Source organism: Plasmodium yoelii (genome assembly GCF_900002385.2).
Source record: "Plasmodium yoelii strain 17X genome assembly, chromosome: 5".
NCBI classification, from domain to species: Eukaryota; Apicomplexa; class Aconoidasida; order Haemosporida; family Plasmodiidae; genus Plasmodium; species Plasmodium yoelii.
In genome coordinates this window covers 690,224-702,015 of record NC_036177.2, presented here as the reverse complement: position 1 = coordinate 702,015, position 11,792 = coordinate 690,224, and the positions used below count along the sequence as shown (strand labels likewise).

Sequence of the window (11,792 nt, the reverse complement as noted above, 5' to 3'; positions counted from 1 at the left end):
CTTTTATTTTTTTCATGATAATGTAATAATTTATATTGATAAGTAAATATGTATTCATGTTTATATTTATTTATAAAAAGAGAAAAAGCATGAATGTGTTCATGTCATTAAATAATTGGGGGTCTCATGATTGAAACAATAAAAGAATGAAGAAATGTGTTTTACTTAAATATGCCACTTTGTTTTATTTTCTTATTTTTCCAATCTTGGTACGGAAAAAATAAATATAATACGTGCGTATGTATGTATGTATAATGTGTATGTATAATAATATGACCATATACTTTGACTTTTTATATCAGATTTATGTGGGAAGTGAAGAAAATGATCAAAGCAAAATAGACAGCCTAAATGAGAATAGTCGACTAGCTTTTTTTTTATTAATACAATTACAAGTTCCATATTTATTGGAAAAATTTACACAAAGTGTAAAATATGAAAAAGTCATTGATGCTATCATTTATTTATATAACGAAGAGCTAGCCAAACCCGATGTTGTAAAAAAGCAAAACGGCTATTCTATTCAAGATATAAAAAATGTCATCCAAGGGGTAATTTATACATGCATATATATGGAAGTATATATGGGCTGCATACATATGGAAGTATATATGGATTGCATACATGTGGACTAATTTATTTTCATCGCACATCCCCCTTCTCATTTCAAACCATTTACAGTTGCAGAACATACAAGCAGATATAAAAGATGGAGATACTAAATATTTCAATTGGATGAATTTAATTTATAAAGAGTGTTGGAATGAAGAAAATTATTGCCATATGTTAACATCAAAAAAATGTTCGTTAGCTGTTTTTAAAACATTACCTTTAAATAAACTCCCAATAACATGTATAAGTTGTATGATATATGCAATAAATTATGGTCTATACTCTGAATATTTATTTAAAATATTTTCTAATATTGTAGTTTGTAATAAGATAGACAATTTAAAATTATTAAACTTAAGTAATGACATTAGTTTAATAAGAGAATATCGAATTTATTTAAATTTTTTAAATAAGGATGAACTTTTAAAAAATATACAAAGCGAAATAATAGTTTTGAATATAAAAAACGCTAGTCGTTTAATTAATTTATTAACAAGCAATATGGAAGAAAATAATAAAATAAATGTAACATTTAGAAATATAATAAATGAATCAATGTCTGAAATTATAAAAAAAGGAATAAATAGATATATAAAATATTTAAATAATAATCATCTTTATACAATAAATGAAAGTAATGATATAAATATAGAATTAGAAAAAGCAGTTACTGCAACCATTAATGGATATTTATATTTAGACAAAAAAAGCAATAAATTATTGCATGTTCAGGATTTTGGGTTGTTTTTTCCAAAATATTATTTTAAAAAATGCATAAATTTATTAACAAGTCATAATTTATTTATACAAATTGAATTTGGAATTAACCATGTTCATAATTTTGCTCAAATAAAAAATTTATTTAATTTTATTGAATTAGAATTAATGTTAAATTCGTATTTCCATTTAGGAAATGGTTATTATTCCAGCACATCAATCATATTAAAAAAGTTTATTTATATGAACAACCAAAATGATGCATTTAGTGAAAAAGATAATAACATATATATATATAATGAATTTAACAAAGATAAATATAACGTGGACAATTTGCTATTTTGGGAAGGTGGCAATAATGATGGCAATAATGATGGCAATAATGATGGCGATAATAGTGGCGATAAAAGTGGCGATAAAAGTGGCGATAAAAGTGGCAGCCCGAACAACATTCACAGCTTGAATGGGCAGAATTCATTTGGAGAAATGTATGAAGATAATATTAAATTAACCCCTTTTGATGATCAAACTATTGTATTAATTTTAATGGTAAAAATATTAACAGAAACTAAAATTAGTGTAATAAAAGAAAAAATTATTAACATGTTAATAAAACCTGTCTATTCAAAATCGCTAGATGGATTTGAATATAAAGAACATAAATTAATACAAAATGAATTAATTGATATTTTAGGAGAATCTTATAGAAATTCAAATAATTATTTTAAGAGAAGAACTTTTGGTTTTGGATCAAAAATAAATAAAAGAGATATAGAAGAGTTGGAAAAAATAACACCAATTGGCTATAAATTAATACAAATAGCTTTTAAAAGTTATAATTCAATTTCATTAAATAATAAAAAAAATATATATTCTGGTAATCAAATGTTTTGCTTATTTCAAAATAGATTACATTATTTTACTAATTGGGATGCTAAAATAATATTTATTAAAAAAATCGAATCACAAAATGTTATAGAAAAAAAATATAATTCTTATTCACATCCAGAAGAAGAATGTAACAATTGGCTAGTCACATCTTGTATTATTATTATTATTTTTTTAATTATTTTAATATCTTTTATATTATATCGATATGTATTAAATGATAGATTTAATTTGGTTAAAATTATGAAAAATTGGAAAATAAATAAAAAAAAAAAAAAACTAAAAAAATATTCTTATATTAATTATAATTCCTATTACAATTATTCAAAATTGGGTTTAAATAAAAAAATGAAAGATAGTAGTAACAGTATTGATAGAGAAGAGTTAAGACAGTTAATAAAAAAAAACAGAAAAAAAAATGCCTCCTATTATAAACATAAAGATAGAGAAACACATAAAACCAAAAAACAATTAGAAAAAAATGAAAAGAATTCTAGTACTAATTTTTTTCGTGAAGAAATTCAAACAAGTTATCAAGTTTAAGATTTTTGAGTAACCTTAAATATTTTTATTAAAATAAAAATAATTTTGAAACTACGATAAAATAATTCGTACAAACGAATGTAATTTGTGTGTAATTGGTTATTTTAAAAAAAACATAAGTTTTATAAGCATGTGTGAAATTCGAATAAAATTATCCACAATATTCGAAATTTACAACACGACCAATTATGTACCATCTACATATACATACATATGTATATGCATGTGTTTTTTTTTTTTTTTTTTTTTTTTTTAAAAATAGTACAAATAATGAATACATAACAAAGCATGCAACGTTTAAATTGGAACTAAATTTAATATCAAATTCAAAATAAATTTGAGATAAAAATAATAACTCGTTTGACATGCTTTAATCGAAATTGTGGTTTTAAAAAATAAATAAATTAGGTACCCTATATATTTCACACATTATATATGAAAATGAATAACTCAGAGTTATACACAATTACATATAATTTATAGGAACTAAAATTGCAAATTATCAACAATTGGTAGCGAATCCTAGCAATTGATAGCAAATCCTAACAATATAAAACATATGTTTCATTATTTTGCTTCATTTTTTCATTATTTTTACCAACTTAAAAGTACAACGCTTTAAGCTCGCTTTTAACATCGTCACTAACGAAAGATTTTTCAAAAGCCCAGTTATTCATAATCATAAATTCTTCTAATGTAAAATTTAGATGGATATATAATTTTTCGTAATTATCATTTATGTTTGATAAAAACATTCCAGGATCATCGGAATTAACAGATACTTTAACACCAGCATCATATAATTTTCTAATTGGATGTGTATCCATAGATTTAACATTATTTAATAAAAGATTAGATATTGGGCATACTTCTAATAAGATATCTTTTTTTTTAACTAATTCAATTAGTTCATCTGATTCTGAAACTCTTATACCATGACCAATACGTTCAACATTTAAAATATTGATAGCAGTATATAAAGTATTTAGATTTGGTAAAGTTGCATCTTCACCTGCATGTACAGTTAGATGTAAACCATGATCCCTAACTGAATGATATACATCTTTATGATCTTTTAAATCTATTTCACGTCCACCATGATCAAAACCAACGAAATCATGTTTATGTTTAATTGCAAAATCTCCAGAATGTTTAATACTAGCAGCAGCATGTCCAGTATCACTAATACATATTAATGCAACATGTATTTTATTGTTTAATAATTCTGTAGCATTTTTTATTCCTTTTATAAATGCTTTATGAATCAATTCTACATCTAATCCATAAGATGAAGAAACAAAAGTTGGTGAATATCGAAATTCCATTAAAACAACACCTTCTTTATATTTTTCAATAACTGCCCATTTGGCCAAATCTTCAATAAAATCATAATCTCTATATAAATCAGAAACACTTATTGCTTTTCTAATAAATTCTGCTAATGATTTTCCTTCTTTTGTAAATAAATAATGATCAAGTATTTCGTCATCTGACATGTTAGGTTGTAGATTATATTTTCGAGCCCATTTTAAAAAAAATTCAGCAGAAAATGTTAAATCTAAATGGCAATGTAATTCAACTTTGGGAATTCTTCTCCATATTTCATATCTTTCTTTTTTACTCATTCCGTTTAAATCGATGTTTTGTACATCTTCCTTTTTGAGGAACTTTATTTCTTCAGTTGGAATTTCCATCATTAAAAATAAAAATTAAAAATAAAAAATAAAAATTAAAAAATAAAAAAATAAGGTTAAAAATGAGGTAAAAAATTCAGCTTTTTGAAAATGGCAAAGGGAATACTGTGTAGTATATAACTATAGATATATTAACGTTTTTAAGAAAATTTTTTTTTTTTTTAAATATTACAAAATTGTGTAACAATAAAATTAAGTTGGAAAATACAAAATTAATAAACAATTATATATAACAATTAAAAATAGGAAATAATAAATATCTCATTTAAAAATTATTTTTTTTAAATATTTCCAAAAAAATGATATATTTTGTACATATTATAAATAACGGTTTATTTTATAGAGCACTACTACAATTATTATATAAAGGAAAATATAAAAAAATCGGATATCTTAAATAATGCATAAATTAATAATAATATTCCTTCATATATCTATTGCACCATTATTATTATCATCTCATTATTATCATCTCATTATTATCACCATTTTTATCACCATTTTTAAAATAACGTCAAAAACATTTCAGCCTACAAAAAAATTTTATGTGCATAACATTTTTTAGCAAAATGCAAAAATGGTCGTTATTTTTTAAAAATTTAAGTGTGCTTATTTTTGGGAAATTTTTGGGAATTTTTTATTTTTTATTTTTTTATTTTATTTTGTGTAGGCTTATTTGGTAAGTGTACTTTTTTTTACTTATAAAAATTTTCCAACATCTTTTATAAATTTTTATTTTTAAAACGATTATGTTATCATTTTTCATAATGCATATATAAATAAATATTTTATTCTATAATGTGCATATAAAAATATAGTCGCAATTTATTTTGGAATCAAATAATTTCTTGAGTTTGACACTTTTCCCATGACCGGCAGGGAATTAAAAGAGGTGCGATGCGATGCGATGCAATGTAATGTAATGTAATGCAATGCAAAATTGTAGTGGGCAGATGTAGTTGATAGATGTAGTGGGCAGGTGTAGTGGGCAGATGTAGTGGCGGCTTACAATGTGAAGTGTCTATGCATTTCCACATACACATAAAATATTTTTTTTCTTTTTTTTAAGAGTAAAGAACTAAAATTTTGCAATATTTTTTTTTATTTAAAATGAAAGATTCTAAAGAGGAAAATAAGAATAGTCTCAATTTAACAAACAAAACAAAAGATGAATTAAAAAATGAAATAATTAACTACACAGTATTTAACATGTGTATTTCACTTTTATCAGGAGTACAAATAAAATGTTTAGATAAAAAAGAGAAAGATAAAAATGAAAATAATGAAACATGTTTTAAACACATTCCAACTATATATAATCCATTTAAAAATTGTTATTTAGAAGATTGGGAAATATTTAATATATTACCTAAAAAGGCTTTTCATAGTGAAAATGTATATAATGTTGTTTCTTTTTATAAAAACAAAACAAAATAAAATAAAAATTAAAACCTTATTTTATTTTGTTTTATTTTTATTTCTATATATTTCATAACACTTATAAAATTATTCAAAATTTCAAATTTTTCCATTTCACACATACTGTTTAGCATAATAACTATAAAACAAAATCGGAAATATCTTTTGGCTAATAAAATAAATTAATTAGTATCATATATGTATACATTTGGTAGATCATTATTTTGTTCCTTTTCTTATTTTGTTCCTTTTTTATTTTGTTCCTTTTCTTATTTTGTTCCTTTCTTATTTTGTTATTCCCACGTTCAGACGATAAAAGAGTTAGAAATTGGGCAACTGCAAAAGGGGCAAAATTCACAAAATGAGTTTAAGGGCTTCTCTTGATTTTTGTATGCATAGAGATGGGTAATGATAATAATATATATTTTTTTTTTTTTCGATATATTATTTTTTTTTACTCTTTTTTATTCCTAATTTTTGTAAAATAAGATATATACAAAAATCAATTTTATATTTGCTTAAAATAAAATTAAATAAAAAATATATACAAAAGATGAAAATTCATATTGCATAAACATTTTAAATATATTTTTTATTATAAAAAAAATATAAAAATGTATAAGAGATTTTTTTTTTTCGTTTGTGTATATATACATAATACTATGGTATAGATATGCATTTATTTTATTATGCCAATTATGCTGATTTCGTTATTTTGTTATTTTGTTATTTTGCCAATTATGCTGATTTCGTTATTTTGCTAATTTTTTGAATTTTTCTTATTCTTTTCCTTTACAATATATCTTGATCCACCATTAATTTTAGTAGTATTCATTATTTTATATTTTTTTTATTATTTTTTTTATTATTTTTTTTATTTTTTTTTTTTTTATTTTTTTTAATTTTCTAAAACAGAAATATAAGTTCTCAATTTCCAACAGCCTCGAGAGTTTTGTTCCTCTAAATGTGTGTGAAATATAATTTAGTAAAATATTTTTATAAAAAAATAAAAAAGTTAAATGGGAAATATTGAAGAAAAAAAAGATTCTTTGATATTTATTAATTATGATGTATGTGAAGAAGTTTGTAAAACTTACCTAAAACAGAGAAAGTGTGTCAATGTGCCCATACATGGCAGAGTGATAAGCGGAGAAAGTGGTGGAAAAGATGGCGGGAAAGATGGCGAGAAAGATGATGGAAAAGATAGTGGGATAGATAGTGGGACGGAGCAAAAGAAAAAAGTAAAAAAGCTGGTTTCTTTTCATGATGATTATGTTAAAAAAAATGAGGGTTTAATTAAAAATGAAAAAAGTAGTGTAGTAATAAAGATTCCAAATATTAAATCTCAAAGAACAGACAATATAATTAAAAGAAGAAAAACATATTTTTATAATAATGATAAATATAATAAATTAATGAATGAATTTAAACAACAAGAACTTAAAAGAATAAAGTCATTTCATTATATTTATAAATGGCAATTTTCAATAATTATATTATTTTTTTTATCTATAATTTTTTTTTTAATTGGATTATATATTTATTTTGAATCTGAAAAAGTTGTAGAAATAACCCTTGAATATGATTCTGAAACTAAATATAAAATCTTTGAAATAAAAAAAGAAATGAAACATCCAATTTATATACATTATAAAATATCAAATTTTTATTATAATTATAAACATTTTTTAATGGATGAATCACATTCAACATATGATGGACGTAGATGTAAACACATTAAAACTATAGAAGATCTTTACAAATTTAGATGCATAAATGGGAAGCAAACTCTTCCCGAACTCGCTCAGAATCTAAAAGTGAAAAATCAATATAAAGTGGAAAATCAATATAAAGTGAAAAATATGATTGGTGAAAATTTGGATGGTTCTCAGCAATTGGATGGTGCTCAGCAATTGGATGGTGCTCAACATGGGGATGATGAAAAGTGTGATATAAACACATTAACAGAAGAAGAAAAAAAACAGGAAATATTTCCATGTGGGTTAGTATCAGGATCCATATTTAATGATAAAATAAGTTTATCAGTTGGAGATAAAAATTTAGAAATGAATAAATTTCCTATTGTTAATTATTATGATTTATTTTTTTATTTAAAAAAACATAAACAAAATTCAGAGAAATATAAAATATGGTTAAATATGTTTTCTCCTGAATACAAAAATTGGTTCACACCTCCAATGACATCATCTTTTATTAAACCATATGGAATAATTAATGAAGATTTAAAAGTGGGGAATAATTATAAAATTATATTTGATCAGAATACATGGCCAGCTAAAGCATGGAAGTCAAAAAAATATTTCCAACTAACTACTTTAAGACCTATTGGAAATGCAGCATTTGAATTAGCATATGCATTTTTTTTATTATCTTTTATTTATTTAGTTATTCTTATTATCATATTTATATTAGCAAAATCAAATTTCTGTAAATTAGGTAAAACTTTCGATTATTGTAAAATGATAATTGATAATAAGGAGAGTAATTTACATCCAAAATACCAAAAAGCTTATTCCAAAAAAAAAAGCTTTCTTATTAAAAATAGTTACTCTTTACGTAATGATAAATTATTAACTAAATTGGATAGTTCTGACGATTCTGTAAATCACAAAAATATAAAAAAAAATGTGTGCATTTGCCCACTGCATTGACCAAATAAGCATGCACACCCAAACTATATCACCCAAACTGTATCATCCAAACTATATCATCCAAACTATATGCATCTATTTTGATCGCCCACACATTTCTTTGATTATTTTTGAATTTTATTTTTTATTTTTTATTTTTTTTTTCTCGTTCATTTTAAACCTGACTTTTGTTTTATCACATTTTGTTACTCTCTCCGCATCCCGTTTTAATTGCAATTCTGTGCACCAGCCTTCTTATTCATATTCATATTCATATTCATATTCATATTCTTGTTATTATCTCCTTATTATTATCTCCTTATTATTTTCTTCTTTTTCCTTTTCTCTTCTTTTTCCTTTTCTCTTCTTTTTCCTTTTCTCTTCCATTTTGATGGCATAAATTGGATAGACATATTTGTGTGGTTATACAGTTTTGCCATTTTATTCACAAAATTTGATTTTTTTTTTCGATTAATTTTTTTGATACATTTTAACGATTTTACATTTTAACGATTTTACATTTTACCAATTTTAAATGCAAAAAGAATGCAACATCTTCACTTAAATATTGTAGAATGTTGAAAAAAAAAAAAATAATAATAATAATAATAATAATAATAATATTTTTTTATTTTTTATTTTTTATTTTTTATTTTTTATTTTTAATTTTTTATTTTTAATTTTTGATTTTTGAAATTATGCACATTATATTTATGTACAATATAAGCATAGTAAAAAAAATGTAGAAATAAATTTTATTAATAAGATAATTTTCTCAATATCGAATTTGACAATTAATATCCTTTATATTTTATTGAAAATTCAAAATTAAAAATAAAAAAAAAAAAAAAAAAAAAAATTATATTTTCGATCTACCTTATACAATGTTATACTCCCGAATAATCCAAAACACACAATGTAGTATTTCATTTAATTATATTTTTAAGAAAATAAAAAATGGTGATAATAAAATTAGTTACAAACAGTTTTGTTCAATAATTCACAATACAAATGGTCAAAGAAAAGTGAATAAATTAAAAGAGAACGAAGCGAATGACATAAAAGAGAACGAAGCGAATGACATAAAAGAGAACGAAGCGAATGACATAAAAGAGAATGACATAAAAGAGAAAACGAGGGAAAATGTTTCCCCTGATTTTGGTAAAAGTAGTAATGTTTTAGATTCTATATCTAAAAGTGAGCAAGATAAAATCGGTAAAATAATAAAAAATATAAAGAATGTAAAGAATGTAAAAATTAAGAACGAAACGGATGACATTGTAAAAAACCAAGAGTGTGGAAATGATGTTTTAACTAGCGAAATTTATAAAAAAATTGTTCAGGAGCATAAATTATATAAAAAAAGTAAGGATAATTACAGAAGAAAAGAAATAAAAAATGATTTTTCTTTTTATAAAATGTCAAAGGAAAGGAAAGAAAGCGAACTAATAAGTGGCCAAAATGAACAAAATGGCTGCTCCGAAAGTCGAACAGATTTTGAGAAAAATATTGGAAACGATAAAATAGAGACAGAACACGAATATAATGATGTAGGATATGAAAATAATTTGTCTCAATTTGAATGTAATAATAATGAAAATATTATTGATCAAACAAAAATAGACACAAAAAAAAATACAAGCTTATTAATACTAGGGAAAAAAGCAATTTCTCCAAATAGAAACCAAAAGGAACAGAAATATAATAAAAAGAATAATAAGAATGGTGATATTATTGAATACACAAAAGATAAAAATATAAATAATATCTTATTATATAATAAAAAAAATAATAATTTAACTATACATGAAAAAAAAAAAGATCATTTTTTTAAAATATTTTTTTCATCAAAAAAAGTCAAAATAATTAAATCTCAAAATCATCCAATTTTTATACATTTATATAAGCTAGCTACAAATCAAAAATATAGAGAAGCACAAGAAAAAATTTTATTAACAAATAAAAAAATAATAATGGAAAGACAACAAAACCATATTACAAGAATATATACAAATAGTATTGATAATTTAAAAGATTTTACTTCTTATGATAATTTTATATTATTATCAAATAAACTATTAAAAAAAATAGCTTTTTTATATTCATTTAAAAATGGTATATTAGCAGAAATCATGCATAAATTTTATTATGATGATGTTGGTTTACCTTATTTGGCTTTTTGTTTTTACAACATTAACTGTTCAGGTAATGAAAAAAAAAACACACACAAACACACATTTTTAAATCTTGAAATGAATCAGGAAGAAAACTCAAATTTTTGTGAATCAAAACAAAATAAAACTAAAATAACCAATGATACACATGTACAATCTCATCAAAATAAAATAAACAATTTAATAAATGATAAAAATTCATATTATAAAGATATAGAATATTTATGTAATGGTGATATAGGAACAATTATAAGAAGTTGTTTTTTATTAAAATGGCAATGTATATTTAATATTAACGATATAAAAATGGTTAATAATAAAAAAAAAAAACAAGAAATTGAAAATGAGCAAATGGACGAAATAAAAAATTGTCCTTCTGATAAATATTCAAATATGTACGATATTTATAATATTGATTTTTTTCATCCTTTTACTATACGTGCTTCATCAGGTTATTTATTAGATATACCATATAAGAATACAAGTTTATATGAATTACATAAATATGCTAAACAAAGAAAAATATTGCTATTAAAATATAATAGCCAAAGTAACTTATATATTAATTATAAAAAAAAAAATTCTGAACAAGACATAACTTTTTTAAATTTAATAAGCAAATCAAAAGGTGTTTTTCTCATAATGGATAATTGTAATAATATAGAAAAATTGTATACATCATCAGTTAGTAAAACAGGTATTAACATTTCTAGGAGTTATTTTGAAGAGACTGAAATAAATGGAGAATCTTTCAAAGAAAATTCTCATAATAATAATAATACCCCTGAAAATAATGATGATCATATTTTTGACAATATTTATTATGTTAATTTGTTAAATAATAATAATGTGGATAAACCATTAGAACTTATTTCAGCATATACGATTTTTATGTATATTTTAAAAACAAACTTTTTCAAGCACGTTCCTCAATCGAGTTATGTGTGCATGCAATAATCTAACGCGGATATTGTCATCCAGTTCGAATAATATATAGTTTTTTACTAATTTTATTTTTATCTAATAATATATGAACAAAATTAAAAATTATAATGAAAACGAAAGAAAAGTAACACTTATAGCTACCTATATTA

The 11,792-nt window shown here is 22.5% G+C and overlaps 5 protein-coding genes across 5 annotated transcripts; 4 read left to right on the top strand and 1 right to left on the bottom strand.

Annotated features, from left to right (window-relative positions):
- Nucleotides 1–146: 146 nt before the first annotated feature.
- PY17X_0514800 (conserved Plasmodium protein, unknown function) lies at nucleotides 147–2,760 on the top strand (the record flags this gene model as incomplete). The annotated part of the gene is made up of 3 exons (XM_022955229.1): nucleotides 147–209; nucleotides 303–551; nucleotides 682–2,760. The coding sequence occupies 3 exons, from the start codon at nucleotides 147–149 to the stop codon at nucleotides 2,758–2,760; spliced, it is 2,391 nt and encodes a 796-aa protein (XP_022811681.1).
- Nucleotides 2,761–3,362: 602 nt separating this feature from the next.
- On the bottom strand, nucleotides 3,363–4,454 carry PY17X_0514700 (adenosine deaminase; the record flags this gene model as incomplete). The annotated part of the gene is made up of 1 exon (XM_724840.2): nucleotides 3,363–4,454. One exon carries the CDS (start codon nucleotides 4,452–4,454, stop codon nucleotides 3,363–3,365), a length of 1,092 nt encoding a protein of 363 aa, XP_729933.2.
- A 1,110-nt stretch (nucleotides 4,455–5,564) lies between these two features.
- PY17X_0514600 (conserved Plasmodium protein, unknown function) lies at nucleotides 5,565–5,891 on the top strand (the record flags this gene model as incomplete). The annotated part of the gene is made up of 1 exon (XM_724839.1): nucleotides 5,565–5,891. The coding sequence occupies one exon, from the start codon at nucleotides 5,565–5,567 to the stop codon at nucleotides 5,889–5,891; it is 327 nt and encodes a 108-aa protein (XP_729932.1).
- A 1,001-nt stretch (nucleotides 5,892–6,892) lies between these two features.
- Nucleotides 6,893–8,545, top strand: PY17X_0514500 (uncharacterized protein; the record flags this gene model as incomplete). The annotated part of the gene is made up of 1 exon (XM_724838.1): nucleotides 6,893–8,545. The coding sequence occupies one exon, from the start codon at nucleotides 6,893–6,895 to the stop codon at nucleotides 8,543–8,545; it is 1,653 nt and encodes a 550-aa protein (XP_729931.1).
- Nucleotides 8,546–9,408: 863 nt separating this feature from the next.
- PY17X_0514400 (conserved protein, unknown function) lies at nucleotides 9,409–11,655 on the top strand (the record flags this gene model as incomplete). The annotated part of the gene is made up of 1 exon (XM_022955227.1): nucleotides 9,409–11,655. One exon carries the CDS (start codon nucleotides 9,409–9,411, stop codon nucleotides 11,653–11,655), a length of 2,247 nt encoding a protein of 748 aa, XP_022811680.1.
- Between the last annotated feature and the right edge of the window lie 137 nt (nucleotides 11,656–11,792).